The 21054-nt window shown below is 44.0% G+C and overlaps 1 protein-coding gene across 1 annotated transcript in view; it reads left to right on the top strand.

The window, feature by feature from the left end:
• LOC311055265 (ras-related protein Rab-26-like) overlaps positions 1–21054 on the top strand; it is a gene marked incomplete at both ends in the record, with an annotated part of 85134 nt that overhangs the window by 29723 nt on the left and 34357 nt on the right. The window contains 2 exons of the mRNA XM_084071390.1: positions 9086–9127; positions 12566–12632. Coding sequence (XP_083927516.1) covers positions 9086–9127; positions 12566–12632 — 109 coding nt within the window. The remainder of the gene's footprint in view (positions 1–9085; positions 9128–12565; positions 12633–21054) is intronic.

Raw genomic sequence — 21054 nt, 5'->3', positions numbered from 1 at the left:
ATACAACAAGGCAATTATTACTCCTTTAAGTTAAAGGAGTAGTTCACCCAAGAAATGACTTATTTCCTATCAATTGCACACCCCATGAAGCCGAGAATCCATGGATTTATTTTTGTTTTTGTGGCATTCCTAAGCCAATAATTTGATTCCCGTCTCCTACCCGCTAATGTATCCGGTAGGAGACAAAAAGTAGATTATTTGTGTCTCCTACCGGATACACACCCGGTCATCAAATTATTGGCTTAGGAATTTCGTGGGGTGTGCAATTGATAGAAAATAAGTCATTTTTTGGGTGAACTCCTCCTTTAAAGAAAGTTCAGAGGAAGGAAATTGAAAAGCAGTAAACTGGGAGGCCAGGCTGACAGCTTGCTTGTGCCATGGTTCTGCCCTGCAAGTCACAGTCACTGATGATTCACTGTCTGGAGCACAGCCACACTGCACAGGTTCATATCACTGTCTGGTGGTAATAATGTCCAAAACTTCTTCTTTTTAGGAAATGGAGAGAAAAAATAACCTGTTCCAGTGGAGCCAAAGGTGCTTGTTATGAGTGGTGTAAAGTAACTAAGTACAATTACGTACTGCACTTAAGTACAATTTTCAGTACTTTTACTTCTACTCCACTACATCTCAGAGGCAAATATTGTACTTTTACTCCCCTACACTTATTTGAAAACTTTAGTTACTAGTTACTTTGTAGATTTAGATTATTATTACAAAACATACATTAACAACTTCAGCCCTATATACATTTCGGCTCACAATGCGTCGCGATGCGACGCATTGTGAGCTTGTAGATCTGCTATTTTCAAAAGATTGTTAAACATTTGAAAACATGAAATTTGGCATTTTGCATAATGAGTACTTTCTGCTTTTCTACCAATACTTTTGTACTTTTACTGAACTAAATGTTTTTTTTTTTTTACTTTCTTGTAACTGAGTATTTCTATATTCCAGCATTGATACTTTTACTTAACAAAAAAATGTGAGTACTTTTTCCACCACTGCTTGTTATTTAGTCACACGCTCTTGTTAATACTTTTCACGGGACATTTTCAAATGTCCAAAATATCAGATCTACAAGCACACCACGCATTGCGGCGCGACGCGTCGTGAGCTTGTAGATTGGCTTGTTTTGCTGCTATTGTGTGACGCTGTAGTATGACGAAATAGGGCATTAATTTACGAAAAACTAAAAACATGAATGGTTGAAATGTGAAGATATGAGGTTTCTGCCACAGCACAGATTCATATACACCTTAAACTGCTGCTATTTCTATCGATTTGAGCATCACCGCCGTCTTTAAGGAGTCCAGGAAGGCCAAGCCACCCCCTCACAGCATTGAGCCAAATAATGTAATGTACACAGCAAACTCCCAGGTGTTATGGGTTCATTTGGTTACATTTGTACACTCTAAATGGATACATTAACTCTGATCATTTCACTACTTAACCACTTAAACGCCATATCCACTTAACCACTTAAACGCCATATGGGTAACCGGAGACCCGGTTACCCATATAGTATGTGTCTTTTCTGTTTTCTGTTATTGTGGGGAAAGCTTTCGCTGAAAATAGCCGAGCGACAGATTTTTATTCTGCATAATGAGTACTTTCTGCTTTTGGTACTTTAACTACATTTTGGTACCAATACTTTTGTACTTTTACTCAAGTAAATTTGTAATTCCGGAATTTTACTTGTAACAGAGTATTTCTACATTGCAGTATTGATACTTTTACTTAAGTAAGAAATATGAGTACTTTTCCCACCACTGATTCTGTGTCATATTAGTTGTAGGCTACTACAGTCTCCAGTATGATGAATCCAAAACATTGTGGCTGTGACACATCCTAATACAAAATGAATACAAAGTGGCGTGTGCGCCGCATGCACTGTTTTTAGTTCCTGATGGTTTATCTCGGAGCCACTTTCATCCCTGTTTAGGAAACAGGGTTCTTTCATGCTATTTCACACAAATGACAGATTGGGTATCGGCATGACCAAAAGTTTCAGTTGTGAGACTCTTTTTTTGCTTTATAATCCCTGCTGTGTGTGTGTGTGTGTGTGTGTGTGTGTGTGTGTGTGTGTGTGTGTGTGTGTGTGTGTGTGTGTGTGTGTGTGTGTGTGTGTGTGTGTGTGTGTGTGTGTGTGTGTGTGTGTGTGTGTGTGTGTGTGTGTGTGTGTGTGTGTGCGTGCGTGCGTGCGTGTGTGTGTGTGTCTGCGTGTGAGTGTGCGTGCGTGCGTGCGTGTGTGTGTTGAATTTATAAGGCCCATTGCTTTTTCTATTCCTCCCTGTCCTCAGATTCACCGGTTCACCAGACCGAATAAGTCGATAGCAGGAATGTTCTGGCTCTCTGTACGGCTGACTGTGCAGTCAATAGCCATTTTGGACACTGATCTGGGGCTTTATTAAATGGAGAACAGCCACTAAGGAGTGAAAATTATTCTTGGGTTCATTTTTGGATACATTTTTTTTAATAAAAAAAAACATTTGAAATTATGTGGATTTTGAGGATCCAGACAGAAATAGCGTGGCTCCAATGTGGATCTGAGAATCCATGTGACCAGCTGCAGCCTGTGACATCAGTCATTCGTATGATTCCAAATAGGCTCTATGCACAGCAGCCATATTGGACAGAAATTGGGCCCCTTCCTTGCTTCCTTCACAGGTGTTACCAATGACACTAATGAAGGCTCTGTTCCGTTTAGTGTAGCACAGTGGTTCTCAAACCTTTTAATTTCAAGGACCCCCATAACTCTCAGAGTTACACCCTCTCAAGGAACCATGAGGGTCCCTGGACCACTCTTTGAGACCCACTAGTATTTCTAGTGAGCCAACATGCACAATATCAGCACCCTGACTCGAATGGAACAGAGCCTTGATTAGTATCATTGGTAACACCTGTGAAGGAAGTCAGAAGAGGCCCAATCTTTCTCCAAAATGGCTGCTGTGCATAGAGCCTATTGGGGCAAGGTTTCAGCCCCCTTGACTTTCATTATCCTGTATTGAAATTGGCTAATGGAGGGCTTGGCGGACCTCAGACGCCATTCTGACTCGGTCATAAACAAACCACGGCCACGTCACTATGACATCATAAACAAACCACCGCCACGTCACCATGACAGCATAACCATAAACAAACCACATCACAAAAGGAACATCAAAGACGCTTAGGGGTTTCTGCAAAGAGTCTTTCTCAGAGTCTGTTTTCCGTTACTATATCAGTATATCAGTCGTTCTCAAACTTTTTCATGTCAAGGACCCCAAAATGTATATGTATATGGCCACGGACCCCCATCTCAAAATATGTTGTTCCAGGGACCCCCAGAAGCAAAGATTTGAGTTACAAATGTTTGCTTTAAAAATATATATAATCAAAGATTTGCTCAAATTTTTACTTTTTAATTTCCCAGAATTGCGAAAATTCTAGTTTATTACTCCTTGGCTTTCTGTGCCTCAGATCCATTTCCAGTGACACGCCATGCCTGCCCTGCCAGACTGCAGTGCTTTGTTTTTTTTTGACAAAACAAACTATTCAACTCATTCAGAATGTTCGTTCACACAACAACGTTCTGCTGCTTAGACCTTAGTGGAAATTCTTATTTTGGATTCGGGTCAACAATGTGAAAGACAGATTGGCTTTCTGAGTTCTGCTTTTCCAAAACACAACTAGTCTTAATAACTGAGTCAAAAGTGACATCTGGTGGAAATGCATGCATGGGTATTGGCACATGTAGTGCTCTAGACATGTATTTGACGACTCCATTGCTGATGATATTGATTTCTGATACAATAAACAAGATTTGTAGATCCAAATGAATTCATACTCTGGCTGTGTTTGCGTTGTAGCCTATAAGAAAGAAATAAACAATATTGTTTATATAGCCATAGCTTAGTGGTAGAGAGGCTGTCTGGTAATCAGAAGGTCAGCAGTTAGCCTCCCAGGGTCTGGGGATAATTTGTATGTTCAATTTGAACCAAACATATAAAAAAAACAGACCCCCCAGGCCTACCAGTATGTGTCACTGCCACTGGTGCAAGATGGGTGAAGCTGAAAATGAATTTCTCCCGCAGGATTAATAAAGATCTACCTTACTGTATATTTAATCCATATACTTTGGTTGTGTTTACATTGTAAATGCAAATCCTCCTGTCTCTCTAAAAGTCACACAGATAAACAAGTGTTGTGTGTGAGAACATTATATCTTCTAGAAAACAAAACAAAACAAACCAAAAGAGGTTATTTGAGTGTTAGGCATCAGGCCCCTTCCTATACATATGTCCTTTGGGATACTTAAGACCAGTGTAGTGAATGAAAAGAAAGAGAGAATGACTGTGTTTTCCCTTTCAATGTGAAATTCTCTGTTTGCAGGTTTTAAAGTGAATTCCATATACCACGCTGTAATTCCAAGACCATTGTGGCGTTGCAAACATGGCATGCCCACCACAGCATAGTCTGTGGTCTATCTATCTATCTATCTTGGACGCGCAACAAACCCCCCCCCCTGACTCGACCTCTCTGAAATTATTTTTTCCAGGGTGGGATGGTCTGGGAGGGTGATATTTGTCACCACACGTAATCCTACAGGCTGGGACGGTGCGTGTCAGCTGGGAATGTTGAGCGGGAGGAGTAGCACGAATGCTCCACATTCTCCCGGTGGGGCTCCTCAGGTGAGCCAGTAGGCAAGCAGTGGGAGGAATTAATTGGCATAATGACGAGAAAGGGGTAAATCTAATTGGCTTCTCTAAAGAAAGGCCAAGAGAGAGTAAGGAAAGGAGGCGACGGATAGACAGAGAATGATTTTGAACAGGCTAGAAGGGACATCTTACATAATCAAAACAACTGGTTGAAACTGGCTGAGTGTGTGCGCGTGCATGTCTATCAGCCATACTGACAGGGGGCTGAGAGTTGGGCTGAGTATTGTGCTGGGTTGAGGCACATCCCAAATGGACCCTTACTTACGGGTCAGTTTTTTCCCCCTCCAAATTAAAACACTCCAGATTTTATTTTGCAGCCTAGTGTCACGTGAATCTGCACATGCAAGTAGAACATTTCTTATGCAGCCTGAATCACAAAGTCCAGCCTCGTTCTCATCACACAGTAAAATGTTAATTTATCAATTTTGAGTGTACGATGGTTCTACTCGAACACACTGAGTAAAATTAACTCTTTACTGTGCAGTAATTATTGCAGTGAATAGGCTACCTCCTCTATAAACAGTTGAAACTGTTGACTTTTTTTCTCCCTCTTTTCCAGTTGTCCGTCCCTTCAGATATCAATGTTTTATTGGCTGTCTAACACTCCCAGGGCCCTTCTGAAATCTCTTCACATTCTTCTCGCTGAAAGCTCTTCATACATTAAAATGCAAACATTTTGTGGCACCTCTGAGGTACCATTTGGATCAAATTGCTCCTTGTAGTACCTCCGGGGAAATAATGGAGGGAGGGGGGGGGCTGCTATTTGCTATTTGTGAGTAACAATGTTGTATATACTGTACATGGTGTCGTGTTCTGTCTGAATCTAGTCTTAGACACAGCATGAGAAATGAAGATAATTACTTAATAAGTATTGGTATTATGGGTCTCACTTAGCCCATTTTCATGGCAAAAGTGTAACTACAAACACTGAAGTGCTAATTTCACAAATGTTTGCTTTCATGCTGTTAAGGAGTGTCTATGGTGTGTGTTCTGATTGATTGATCACAGTACTATCAAAACTCTTAATAGTAGCTGCGGGGCCTTTAATTGAAGACCAATAAGGCGCATAGGAAAGAGGTAGGAGACAGTTTTAGAAGAAATCTCGAGTATGGGCTGTTTGATGATGCTAGAGAATCACAATTCAGCAAGTTCTCAAGCTGGCAATTCAGCCATGGGACGAATTGTTCCTACTATGTTGTCATCATATGCTATATTAAACGGAGTAGTTCACCCAGAAAATTACTTATTTTCGATCAATTACACACCTCATGAAGTATTGAATTCATGGATTTTTTTTAATTGAATTTTGTCGCTTTCCTAAGCCAATAATTGTATGACCGGCGGTCTCTCCGGTAGGAGACTCAAAGGAGACTAGCGATACATTAGCATCTTTCCGCCGGTCATCAAATTATTGGCTTAGAAATGCGACAAAAACGAAAGAAAATCTCCATGAATTCAATGCTTCATGGGGTGTGTAATTCATAGAAAATAAGTAATGTTTTGGGTGAACTACTCCTATGAAAATCAGCCCAGGAGATGCTAAAGTCATTTCTTTGCTGCCATGTACTCCGCGATAAAATGAGAGTTGGCCTTGGCTGTGTATGTAATCAGGCTAATTTCTGCCAACGGCTCTCAGCGATAAACTTGACACATCTTTCAGCATAAGTCTGCTGAACCTCCCCAAGAGAGCCCATCAATAGCCACTTTTCTGGGTGAGTGAACACTTGAGGTCTTCTAACACACCATAACACTGGTGGAGTAATCAGTATTTTCATTGGCAGGAGGGCACAGAGGAACAACTTCATATCTGCCATGCTCCAGCAGTTGCAGAGAGACAGGACACTGTGTGTGGTGAAATGTTGAGGCTGTGAATAGATGGGGCAAACAGGGCCAAGTGGATGTTGTGTGCAATTAACCTTTTCTCCCTCTACCCAAATCTCTTTACTTTACTGGAGCATTTCCAATTTTCAGTACTTTTACTTCTACTCCTCCACATCTCAGAGGCTAATATTATTGGCTTATTAGAAAACTTTAGCTACTAGTTATTATTACAAAACATACATTACCCACTTCAGCCCTATATACATTTCTGCCATTTGAAAATAGCCGATCTACAAGCTCACAATGCGTCGCGATGCGACGCATTGTGAGCTTGTAGATCTGCTATTTTAAAAAGATTTTTAAACATTTCAAAACGTGTGGAATGGGACATTCTGCATAATGAATACTTTCTACATTTGGTACCTAAATACATTTTGATACCAATACTTTTGTACTTTTACTCATGTAAATATTAAATTCCGTACTACTTGTATCAGAGTATGTCTACATTGCAGTATTGATAATTTTACTTAAGTAAAGCATTTGAGTACTTTTCACTAAATTACCACTGCATACAGTACTACTCTCTCTCACACACGCACAGGTGCACAATCCTGGTGGATGCGATTCAGAACGAATGCTAGTCTTGTTTGCAGGGCAGTCGGCCATTTAACAAGCGTGTCCCAGCTAGGGCGGCATTGTGTTGATGAATCAATAAATGTAATGGTCCTCTCACTCTGTTGTGAAGAGTGATGTTGGACTCCCCCATGAACACACACACACACACACACACACACACACACACACACACACACACAGAGAGAGAAAGTGAAGAGGACATTGCTTTCCTTCTAAAAAACATTCTAAATAGACATATACGTCTATAAATGCACGTACCGTCTGACCGATCGACTTCAAAGTCGAACCAGGCGTGCGTACCACAGAGGAGTGGGAAGTCGGTCGGATAGTTCATAAAATATCATATGTGCAGACAGTACCCTGATGTCATCAATATGACGTCATAGTACTGATGTCATAGACTGGGCTGGACTCCACAATAATTCTAATAGAACCCATTAAGACTTGAGACCGATTCTTCTAAATCCTAATGTTGCTCTCAGTGGTTCTCCAATCTTTCATGTGAAGGACCCTCGAAATTACTGTATTTAGGCCGCGGACCCCCGTCTCAAAATATTTTTGCTCCAGGGACCCCCAGAAGCAAATATTTCAGTTACAAATGTTTGCTTTTAAAAATATATATATTCAAAGATTTGCACACATTTTCACGATAAAGCAGGTGCCGCGCTACGAGCTCGTATGTCTGCTATTTTTGAATAGCCAAAGAAATCTAAAATGACACAGATTCCCAGTCTTAATCGGTAAATCCCAGTTACAGCCCAGATATTATAATGGCCATACAATCGACAATTCTGTCAATAGTTCCAGACCACAAACAAATCTATTGGACTCCCTTCTGAGACTAGGCTCCTGTAACAGGGCTAACATTGGCCTATCCACAGCCAACACTAATGTACTGTACTACTTCCCGCAGCACGTTTTCTCAAGTTGGAAGTTGAGTTCTTGTAGGCTGAAATGTCCAGTGGTGTTGCAGTTCAACGTGCCAGTTCTAGGTGGGAGAAGGGAGAGAAACCCTACTATTTGTGAGGGGTTTCCAAAGAGGAACTGCTTTATTTGGCTCTGATTTCCTTCCATATATTTTTGGACTTCTTATCATTTCTATATTAGGCCTGTTTTGTTTCAGTATATCCGCAGTTATTTGTTTGTATAGTCAGTGCAATCATCCTTTTGTTGTTTATATTAAAAATGTTGTGTCTTTAGGCTGTCAAGGTGATATTTATAAATGTACCTGGTTAATACATGGCTGAGGAGAGACACATCACCGGTGTAGAAGCATCTGAATCTGTATTTGTGCCCTTTAAGTGTTTCTTAAAGGTCTTGTTATTCTATAAACTGGTATTCTTAAATGTTAAGGGTCCATTTGGTTACATTTGTACACTATCAGAGTTACAAATGGATAAATAACACAGTTTGTTTTCTAACATGGAAAACTGTCGTCCTGTACAATCCAGAATAAGGCCATGCCACCAGTTTCGTTGTCATCAGTCAAGCTGAACTGTAATCGATGACAGAATGGGCTCGTTCGTTGTATTCCCACTGGAGAGATTAACCTCTGTGTATCAGGCCGTCAATGCAGACCCACCTCTGCCCTGAGAAACTGTAAAGGGGGTGGGGGGGGTAGGGAATGTCCCTGTAGGAGGGACATGAAATATTGATGCAATGAAGCAGTGGAAAGTGTGGAAGGTAGATGAGAGAGTGTGGGTGATCAGGCAGTGTTGATGAAAGTCGGTTTCTGATCAGTATAAATTATCTGTGAAAACGAAGGAGTGTTTACACCACAGGTGCACAGACTTCGCTGTATGCATATAGTCATTTTGAACCGAATGGATGTTTTATTGTGAATCAGGGATTGCTAATCCAGAATGAATCACTGATGTTTTCTCTTGCACTTCATTTCTGTTCTGTGTCATTGTTTTCTCATTTTCTAGAATAAAGTCATGAACATTGACGAAGTCAAGGTGAAGCTGCAGGTAAGAGATCTTATGATCATTTTTTATCCTGTCGATCATTTTCAAAAGATTGCGTTGCTTCACTTGCTGGCATGCTATCTGTAAGAGCAAACAGAAGGGGAAAGTCCAGGCCTAATCAGACAGATCACATGCCTTCTAAAGCCATCCTTCAGATCCTGTTTTCAAATCCCTCCTGTCTCCTTAAGAACCCCCAGAAACCCAGAGGACACAATGTTGCCCTATGGTTCTAAAAGTACAGTCCGGGGACCCCCAGGGGTCGGGTCCCCAGCTAAATGACTGATAGTTAGAAACCAAATGGACCCTTACCGGTTTGTAACTCTGACAGTGTACACATTGGACTCTCTCAGAGTTATGGGGATAATGCGTACCAGTCTGAGGGTCCTTGAAATTAAAAAGTTTGAGAACCCTTGAATTGTAGCCTAGTCTGACTTACCTATCCAATCACACTAGATGAAGTGCTGCTCCTATGTCCGCTTTATTATTCTGTAACGACGATCAATATTCTTGTTTAGAGACAATGCAGCCCCTAAAAGTTAATTAGGCTTTGTTGATCCTGGACCAATCTTCGTTTCGGGCCGCATGCTCTCTCCCCCGGCTCACACCGCATTCAACACGGCCCACTTGCGTGTCACACTGTCGTTTGTTTGTGTATTTGTGCCTAACTGAGCTGGTAATTATGTCAATAGTTCCTAATGAACTTAATTAGGAGCTGACAGAGGTTGGTGGAGCGACTTCTCCTCTTTATGATTAGGTCTGTCACAAATTACAATCATTACATTTTAGATTAACTGATTGATTTAGATTAATTCATTGATTAGGGCTGTCACGATTATGACATTTTAGATTAATTGTCGTAATATTTGCGATTAACAATTTCATTGTTTTGGCATTGAACATCGGAATAAATCTAGATGACTTTTGTTTGCCTTTTAGGCTTTCCAAACACAAATTGCACTGGGCAGACGAATAATCCATTCTACACTGGCAATGCTCAAACTACTATTGACAATGTTAGATTGGGCCATAGAAAACCTTTCATGTGAGGGTAGTAGACTACAGAGAGCCAAGGTCCAGTGAATCATTAATCTTGGCAACCTAAACCAACCCTACTGTCTCTGAGGGTTTTCAAAGAGGAACTTAATTATTGTGCTTTATTTGACTCTTGATTTCATTCCATATTTTTCAGAGGACACAATGATGATGTACAAAAGTGCAAAGAAATGACTGACAATGGCCGGCGCCAATAATCAAAATAAATACGGAAATAGGCGATCTACAAACTTGTAGATTGTCTATTTGCGCTATTTTTCAACAGATGAATGGATACGAGTCTGGCCATGGCATGGACGTGTCTGTGATTTCCAAGGTGGTGGGGGGACCATTTCTTTTTGACAGGCCCACAGCGCAGGGCCACAACTTTATGGACACATAGATGGATTATGTGTCCCAAAAAAATCGAATTATTGGACAATGGACACATCCATACTTTCACACCAGGAGGACATTATAATGACCATTAGACTCAGAGCAGCTTCTGGAGTTTCAGCGGCCACGTGGTCCTAGTGCCTGCCTTATATCAGGCGTACGGGTATGTGTCTGTAGTTCACGGACCTCGAGAATGGACGGGTCGAACGGGCACTCTCAACGGTAACGGGTTACGGGTATAGGCCTATGTCCATTCTCAAATAATAATTGCTATTATCTCAAATCATTGTGATCAGGCGATTATGTAAGAATTGTGACAGCCCTACTTGTGACGTGTTCATTTGGGCTTAATTGGTATAGTCAATGTGTGGCGCGACATGCAGAGAACAAATGGGGGAGAGATATGTTTCCTCTCCTTTAAATGCCATTCCTCATTACTGCCACAGGGGTCCTCGTTTGGGCAGTAGGGGGGGGGGGGTTCTGAGGGAGAGTCAGGAAGAAGAACTGACATCAAAGCTGAGAGAGAGAGAGAGAGAGAGAGAGAGAGAGAGAGAGAGAGAGAGAGAGAGAGAGAGAGAGAGAGAGAGAGAGAGAGAGGAGAGAGAGAGAGAGAGAGAGAGGCTGATGCACCAGAGAGAGAGAGAGAGAGAGAGTTGACACGTTTCATATAGACAGGTGAGGTCTCATGGCAATTCTAACCCAAAAGCTAGTGCAGTCAGCTCTCTCGCGCTCGCTCGCTCTCTCTGACGGGAGAGAAGGCTTTAATGTGCGTTCCACTGTGCGTTGAAGTGTTGATTCAAAGAGTGATTGACCGCAGCTGAGCTGACTGATATAATATTCATATTTAAGATTGTGTACCCACTGGCCTACGGCGAGATGGGGAAAACATTAAGGACACAGGCGCTGAGAATGTGAAACACTCTGCAGAGTCAGCTCTCATTTCAAGTCACAGGGTGTGCACAACATTTCTAGGTTTCTTTATATCCAGTGTCCTATATATCGTCGCTGTCAGGCAGAAACCTTTTTTTTTTGTTTGGTAAATGAATGCTTTACTTTGCCATGCAAGGCAAGGCTGTTGCATTAAAGTAGCGAAAATAGCCTGGTTAGAGAGTGAGAAGAGTGTGGTCTAAAATATGTATATATATATATATATATATATATATATATATATATATATATCTATATATACAATTTGAATCCTGCGCCATGTCGGTTGTCAGTATGTACGTTGTAACGTTGTATGTACGTTGCATCACTCCGAATATGGACACAACGCCAGTGTGACGTAATCTCACGACAGCATGACATCACGCATGACATCACATCCTACCTATAAATTCTAGGATGCCGTCAGATCGCACCAGTTCGACGGCTTCCATAGTGGGTTTTGGTCATTGGAGAGGTGATGCACGTCACCTCTTTCTGAAGTGGGTAGGAGAGCACAAAACTCTCTCTCACACTGTGAGGTGCCTGTAAGGTGGCACTGCAAAGTGAACGACGCGTCACGCTAGACGTTTGGGCCGCGTAGCGGCCCGAACTTCTAGCATATATATATATATATATATGTGTCTGTGTCCCTTTTGTGCCCATATATGGAGATGTCTGTTTTCTGTCCTTGTCCCTTTCATGCTCATATCCTGATGAAGTCCGCCTGCCTGCATGCAGGCCGGCCCATTAGACGATTTTAATATAGGAAATTAAATGAATGATTGTGTTGAAGGAGCACTTCACCTATTTTTCATCTACCTGCCTACCAATGACATCATCGATGGGGATTCCAAGCTAATAGAAACTACAGCTTTTCTCTTCCTGGCAAGTTAGTGTCTCGTTTGAAATGAGTGACCAAAGCTGCCTACCGATGATGTCACTGGTAGGTAGGTGTCTGAACTGTCCACAGTGCTCCTCTGAGATACAGAGATAGGTTGAAAATGGGTGAAGTGCTCCTTTAACACAAAAGATAGGAAAGTGCACTACTCTATTAAGACAGTATCTTTCTTCTGGCCTTCTGTGCAGATCTGGGACACGGCTGGACAGGAGCGCTTCCGTAGTGTTACTCACGCCTACTACCGTGACGCCCATGGTGAGAGACACACACACACACACACACACACACACAGACCCCCGTGTACACACAGAAGCGCTGTCTTCCACATTAACACATCCACCGCCAGAGGTTAATCTCATAATGTACTCACCAGTGCCAAGGTTTTATTGTTGTTTTTTGTTTTTTTCACGTCGCCATAGACCCCGTTAAAATCCTTAAGAATGCGCGATGCACTGTTTGTAGACATCGTGCAGATGTCCCTGTGTCTACCAGTGCAGACCACGTGTCAAACGGAGCCGCCATGTTGTAGTTAGAACGGTTTATGTTAAACAGTGATGACCGAGGAGAAAAAACTACAAGGGAGAAAATGGAGTTTTAGTGTGCGCTTTAGAATGGAGGCCGACGGGAACGGCAAAACCGGATCGCAAATAGTTCCGTTTCCGGTGGTGTTACACTGAAAATGGTCCGTGTCGAAAATTGGAAAGAAAAATAAAAAAATCGAAAAAAAGGAAAAAGCACCCGGACCGTAGGGCTACGGTCTCGGCGCTTAACAGTTGGATTTAATGGACCGTAGGACTACAGTACGTTCTTGGCGGTTAATGTGTTAAAAGGCATTCCATGTCTTCCATGAAACATGCACTATGCAGATAAGCATTACTTTAAATTGGACCATGTACACATGTCAAGGTACATCATCATTCATTGTATGCCTTTGTTTTTTTGTCCCTTTGTTGCACATGCATTGGATTCAAGTGTGAACAGCCTCATAGAAGTATACGTCAAATGTTCCCTTGCATGTTCCCTGTTTCATTTTAGGCATGGATAACCATAATTTCTGATGTGTTGAGTGGTTGCGTGAGAGGCACAGATGACACAATAAAAGGTATAATATACAGTGCATTTGTCTTTTCGCCCATAAAGCCACTACTGAAATCGAGTATGGAGGCGCTTAAGTGTATACTCACTGCTCTGCGATGAAAAGAAAATGGCTATGCTGATCATAAGTCACCGTTTTAATGTCTAGGTGTTGACTATATCAGCTATGCTTCCACACGGACTGGCCCTCATGGAGCCCTGGCCTCAACTCATGCTGTCTGGAGTTAAGGCAATAACACACCTGTAAATCCGGAATTACTCATAACAGTGGGATAGGTGTGTGTGTGTGTGTGTGTGTGTGTGTGTGTGTGTGTGTGTGTGTGTGTGTGTGTGTGTGTGTGTGTGTGTGTGTGTGCGTGCGTGCGTGCGTGCGTGCGTGCGTGCGTGCGTGCGTGCGTGCGTGCGTGCGTGCGTGCGTGCGTGCGTGTGTGTGTGCGTTGGGGGTAGAATGAGAAATACGTGGTCTTTTGGTCAGTATTTACCCATTTAATGTATGTGTGTGTGCCTGCTCACTCTGGCTTGTTATTTAATTTTTTATATCAGTGTTAATTTAGTTAAAGTGGCTCAGTTCAATTAGAAGGTTGCTGGTTCGATCCTGGGTTCCTCCTGCATGGCATTGTGTTGACGTGTCCCTGACCAAGACACTGAACCCCTAAAGCCTCCCAATGTGCAGGTATAGATTCCAGGCCAGGCCAGCAAATGTGTCGATGAAATGAAATTTGTCCCTGAGCAAGACTCTTAACCCCTAATTGCTCACAGGCCCTCATTGGAAACAAGACCGCAAGGACTTTCATGAACGGACCTGTTAAAGGAATTATCCTTATCCTATAGGCACCCTCGGATGGCTTGCCTGCACTTGCCAGACGCGCGCGCAGACCCTCTTCTTGACAGCGTCTGCAGCTGTTTCGCGGCAGCGGGATGGCGTGTATCCTGTCGGCGCGTTGCGCTGGGTGATGGAGAGAATAGTCGCTCGTGCTCAATCACTGCCATCCTCCTCTAACATGAGACAAGCCAGCAGGGTGCTGAGGCGAGACTGCTAGGTGTCACCAGTCACCACATCACAGGGAGGGGCAGATGGATATATTGTGAAATGCTTGCGCTTTGACAATAACAAGGTGGGACGTTTGATTTTGGGACATCTAGTTCGTGAAAAGAAACGCAGATTGCTTTTTCAGAAGCCCTGAAGCCAAGTTTCTGTCTGTGCCTCTGGTGGTTTGGGTTGGCGTGTGGGATGCGACTGTGCACACACGTACTGTACGAACCTGGCACGCTTGATTATGTCTGCATCCTGAACTGAAATACCGGGCTGTTGGGAAACTGGGGCGATTCCAGCAAACTAAGAACATTAAATTAAATGAATGCCCCCCCTAGTTCATCAGAGTGTCGCGCAAAAAAAGTTGTGAAAATCGCAGATCTCTAAGCTCACAACGCACACACAATGAGACCCGTTGTGAGCTTGTAGATCGGCTATTTTGACAATGTCAAAATGTTTTTGATGTAATAACAAAAAAGGAACAGTTTTGGACATACAAGGTTTCCACCTGACAGCAACGATACACTATATGTACTGTATATCTGGGGAGACACGGAGGTAAACGACAACTAGGTGGCGGAGGCATATATAATGTCTGTGAGAACCAAATAACCAGGCAGTGGTAAGGTAAGTTTGTCTTTACTGTTCAACTGGTAACGTTACAGATAGGAGCTCCATCCTACTGTATACAGGCAGCACACTCAAAGTAGACACTCCCCCCCAGCCCAGCACTTAAAGGAACAGAGACTACTTACACAAATAGCCAACAACAATAACTGTGTGTAGTTAATACACAACACCCCTTTACCCCAGTTAGACCCCAATAAACAAATGTCAAAAAACAGTAACTGTGTTAGTAAATGCACAATACCCCTTCCCCACAGTTAGACCCCAACAGTCAGTACTCAAAACGTTTAGGACGGATCTTAGCTCGTTTAGGGCGCTGTGGCACTGACACTACTGGGGTACTGCCAACAGTTCCTGGTGGAGGCTCTGCAGCTGATGCTGAAGCTTCCATAGGCAACTCCTCCCCTCGACTGTCTGTCTCTGGATGTTGACATGGTCCATCCTCTTCACCCTCCAGAGCTTGTTGAGGGCCGTCTGGGACGGCTGCTTCAGGCTTTCTCGGTGTGCGTCCACGCAGCTGATCCACATGCCGTTTGTGTCTTTGTCCATCTGGAGTCTGGACAGTGTATGACAATGGCCCTGTGACCTGCTCCACCACTGCTGACATCCATTTATCTCCTCCTGTGTAGCTCCGGGCAAACACAGTGTCTTTTTGATGAAAAAGGCGCACTGTGCCCTGGCGCTTCTCAGCCAGCTCCTCTTGCTTTGTGCGCATCTCATTGTGAAAATCTGGATGTAGATGATCCAGTGCAATAGTCAGCCTCCGGCCCATCAGCATCTCTGCAGGACTTTTCCCGGTTGCTGAGTTTGGCGTTGTGTGCTGTGCCAACAGGAACCTGGCAAGGCGTGTCTGCCAGTCCCCGGTCACCAGCCTTTGTAGTGCGTCTTTTGTAGTCTGCACCATCCTCTCAGCCTGCCCATTTGATGAGGGATGATATGGTGCCATCGTGACATGGCGAATGCCATTTCTGCTTGCAAATGCCTTGAACTCACTTGAAGTGAACGCTGCGCCATTGTCCGACGCCAGAATTTCAGGGACCCCGTGAGTCGCGAACAACAGTCGTAATGTGTTGATCACTGCACTGGATGACATAGAGCTCATAAGCGACACTTCCAGCCACTTAGAATGAGAGTCCACAACTATCAGAAAAACCTTTCCTTGAAATGGCCCTGCAAAGTCAATATGGAGCCTTGACCATTTCCTTGTAGTCCATTCCCACGGGTGAAGAGGGGCTTTGGGTGGACTATGTCTCGTTTTTTGGCATGTCTCACAGGTTCTGACCACCTCCTCTATCTCCATATCCATCCCAGGCCACCAGACATAACTTCTTGCTAAGGCCTTCATGTGCACAATTCCAGGATGTGCATCATGTAACATTTTCAGTACTTCCGCTTTTGCTGCCCCAGGAATCACTACACGACTCCCCCAAAGGACACAGTTCTTGTGTGCTGACAGTTCATGTTGTCTCTGAACAAAAGGCTTAAAGTGCTCCTCCACTACTTCAGAGGGCCATCCATGCAGTAGCCAGTGGAGCACACGTGACAAAATAGGATCCTTCAGGGTGAGATTCCCAATCCGCTGGGCCTGTATCGGGCCCTCAGGCACCTCTTCTAGTAGCAACACCTCCAGGGGTGGTGGTGTTTCAGCCACTGGATGAGTTAGGGGCATCTGCATTAGCTAGCATTTTCCCAGGTCTGTAGTGGAGTTCATAACTATAAGCCCCCAACATCAGGCTCCATCTTAGCATACGTGGAGAAATCATCTGGGGCATGGGCTTAGAGTGATGCAGCAATCCCAGCAACGGTTTGTGGTCAGTGTAAACAGCAAATCTCCTTCCCAACAAGTATTGGTTGAACTTTTTCACTCCGAATACAATGGCCAGGGCTTCTTTGTCAATTTGGGCATAGTTACGCTCTGTTGATGTGAGTGTTCTTGAGGCAAAACAGACAGGTGCTTCTCTACCATCAGAGTCTACATGACTCAGTAAAGCCCCCAGGCCATAGGGTGAGGCATCACACACTAAAACCAATGGCTTGTTCTCATCATAGTGCACCAACACAGCTTCATCCAGCAGCAGCCCCTTAGCCTCGTTATAAGCTCTGTCATGAATGGCAGTCCACTGCCATGCTGCATTGTGATCAAGAAGCCTGTGTAGTGGCTCTAAGATTGTAGCCTTGTTGTTTAGGAAACAACTGTAGAAATTCAATAGCCCCAAGAATGCCTGAAGTTCCACTTTTGACTTTGGGGTAGGGGCGTTTCTGATAGCTTCTACCTTTTCTGCGGTTGGGTGCACCCCATCTTTATCCACCCTGAACCCCAAAAACTGCACTCCACTTGCAGCAAACACACATTTCTCTCTCTGAAGGCGCAGTTTCATCTCAGACAATCTGCACAGCACTTCCCGTAATCGTGTGTCATGGTCTTCCTGAGACTTGCCAGCTATCAGGATATCATCTAAGTACGGCTGTACTCCAGGAATGCCTGCCAGCAGAGTGTCCATGAACCTTTGAAAAATGGAAACAGCAGTTGACACTCCAAACTGCAACCTTGTAGGACGGAAAAGTCCCCTGTGAGTATTGAGTGTTAGCAGCTCTGCTGATTCTTCATCCAGTACCAGTTGTTGGTATGCTTGTTTGAGATCTAAAGTGGTAAACACAGTCCCCCCTGCCAGTGTTGAAAACACCTCTGACACAGTAGGCAAAGGATACACATCGGGTGCGACAGCTGTGTTCACGGTGCCTTTGTAATCTCCGCAGATTCGAATGGTTCCATCTTTTTTTGAAATGGGCACAATGGGGGTGGCCCACTTGGAGCTCTTCACAGGAATGAGGACTCCTTGGTCCACCAGCTTATCCAAGCATGCACCTGATTCGGATGCTATCAATGCATAGAATGGGAGATTATCACGTTCTATCAGACCATTGAATGGGCGAAGTAGGCGACCTACCGTCTACCCCGCGATTTATCAGACCATTCAGTGGGCGTAATCAGGAGCTACTGACCTACCGACGGAGATGACTTAAATACTTTAGTTTCGGTTTTGGTTTTGGTTGTTTCGGTTTCGGACCATGACGGAGGCGCGCAGTCTCAGGCGAGGTGGAGCCCCGCGACGGGCCACCGAAGGAGCTAAGGCGACTGAGTTGCCGTCCGGAGCGGTGCGACCCTCGCCTGTGCCTACTCAGCGCCGTTCGAGTTATGTACCGATATGGACAGAATCGTAAATATTGTTGTGGGGACTGCTCCGCCTCCGTCGGTAGGTCAGTAGCTCCTGATTACGCCCAATGAATGGTCTGACAAATCGCGGGGTAGACGGTAGTTCGCCTACTTCGCCCATTCAATGGTCTGATAAAACGTGATAATCTCCCATTCAATGCATTGATAGCATTCGAAGCCGGTGATCCAAGGCCTCATCCACCCTTTTACGCAAAGCAAAAGGCACAGGTCGCGATTTGAAAAATTTGGGGGAAACATCAGGGTCCACTTCAATGGAAACGAGTGGCCCGCGGCAGGCCTCTAATTCCCCAAACACCTCTTCATAATGTTCTACCCAAGGCAGGCTGTCCCGCACTCTATGTACCCCACACATTTGAATACCTAGGGCATTGAACCAATTCCTGCCCAACAGACTGACGCCCTGCCCCTCCACCACAAACAGTGGGAGTGTTTTTTTGAATGCCAAATATTCAACACTCACAAAGATTTTGCCCAGCACCTGGAGCCTGGCCTGGGACCACTGACGTAGCACATTGTTGACCCGGTGGATTTTTGGAGGCTCCTCTGGCCAGAGCTTATTGTAAGTTTCCTGACTTATCAGTGACTTCCCCGATCCTGAATCAACTTCCATGCACAATGGAGCCTTGTTCAACAGTACCTTGGCCATGAAAGGCTCTTGATCTTCAGACAGTGGTCCAGTCTGCATGCAGTTCACCATGTATTCATCATTGTCCTCTAGTGACATGGCATGTGTGTGCTGTTCTAGAATAGTGTTTGCAGCAGCCCCCTGTTGACTTTTCTTCATGCAGACGCGAGCGATATGGCCTTTTTTCTTGCAGTAGTGGCAAACAGCTGAGATGAACTTGCATGTGGCAGGAATATGCAGACCACCACAACGGAAACATTTCCTCTCTGTGTCCGCTTCGACCTTCCTCTCTTTACCTGCTGTGTGACTTGTCTTGTGTACCTCCTCGAGGCCCTGTGGTAGTGCTGACTCTGTGCGCAACGCGCGTGCATTCTTCAAAGCAGTCTCTGCCACTAAAGCTTTCTGCTCAGCCATTTGAAACGTCAAGTCCTTTTCTGCTAACAGCTGCCTCTGTAAGGACTCATCTATCACCCCACAAACAATACGATCACGGAGCATATTTGTCAGTTGATCTCCAAATTTACAGTGCACAGATAATTTTCTCAGCTCTCCAATATAAGCGGTTATTGACTGTCCAGGCTTCTGCTTACAGTTGTGGAAATGAAAGCGCTGCACAATCTCAGAAGGTGTTGGACTAAAATGTTCATTCAGGGTTTTCAGCAGGTCAGCATAGGCCACTTCTTTAGGCTTGAGAGGGGCCACCAATGAGCGCAAAGTGGAATATGTAGCAGCCCCACAAACACTGAGCAATATTGAACGTTTTTTTTCCTCCCCATCAATGTCATTTGCATCAAAAAAACATTCCAGTCTCTCTGCATACTCCTCCCATGAGTTGTTATTATCACCTGAGAATTCTTCAATGCGTCCCAAGGAAGCCATTGTCTTTGTGCTTTGCTCCAGAAAGATCCAAACTTCAAAGTCTTGATACTTTGTTCTCACTCTTCAAATGCCTTGTGCACCCCCAGCAGATCCTCTTCTGTTGTGATGCTAGTTAGCCTAGTTAGCCTTCATGCAAGTTGTCTGACTTGCTCATTGCAAAACAAAACACAAAAAACAGCGGGCTCATTCTTCTGTCAGTACAAAAAATATCCGCCTCGTCGCCAGTATAATGTCTGTGAGAACCAAATAACCAGGCAGTGGTAAGGTAAGTTTGTCTTTACTGTTCAACTGGTAACGTTACAGATAGGAGCTCCATCCTACTGTATACAGGCAGCACACTCAAAGTAGACACTCCCCCCCAGCCCAGCACTTAAAGGAACAGAGACTACTTACACAAATAGCCAACAACAATAACTGTGTGTAGTTAATACACAACAGCATACATCTGCAGTATTTCTAGTTAAAATGTGTTTTTTTTTATGTTTCATTAATCCTATGAATAAGTATTAAAACAAAATGCTGACGGCATCATGTGTCTCCAAAGAAAGACGAGTGGTGTGGAGAGGGAGAGGGAGAAAAACGGAGAGAAAAATAAATGCATGTTTTAATTGTTTTCGTAAGTAGCATTAAGTGGTCAGATGGGAGGGGTCGCAAACGTTTTCAAAATGCTCAAGTGGTCCCTGATTGGGGAAAAGGTTGTTCTACATCAATTGAAGTATGTTCCGGGTTAAGTCCCAGTGGTTGCTGCTGCCTGCATTAAGCTCCATTGAACTTCAGCCGGCAACAAACTGCTCCCATGAAACGCCTCTTGCCGCTGGGCATCGCTGCACTTTGATGAAAAGATGACGTGACCATCAACTAAAGAGCATTTTCTTTTCTTCTTTGTGGTCATTTTTCAACCGTACGTGAAGACGGAACAGCTATTCATGTATATGACCGAGGAGAGATGAGTGATGGGAAATAGAGGGAGAACATGTCCCGAGGCTAACCAGAGGAAGAAGGGACTAACACACTTACGCACGTCCACCATTTTGTCCACGTACTCATCCGAGGCCACTCTATCAGCACCAACAACAAAAGCATTGCAGTACAGAGAACACCGCGAGCATACACAAGTTCTCTCTCACTTGTATCTCTCTCTCCCTGTCTCTCGTCATCTCTCTCTCCCTGTCTCTCGTCACCT

Source organism: Gymnoscopelus microlampas (assembly GCF_963454915.1).
Source record: "Gymnoscopelus microlampas genome assembly, chromosome: 11".
NCBI classification, from domain to species: domain Eukaryota; kingdom Metazoa; phylum Chordata; class Actinopteri; order Myctophiformes; family Myctophidae; genus Gymnoscopelus; species Gymnoscopelus microlampas.
The sequence above is the reverse complement of the archived record's forward strand: the minus strand, read 5'-3'. Positions and strand labels throughout refer to the sequence as shown.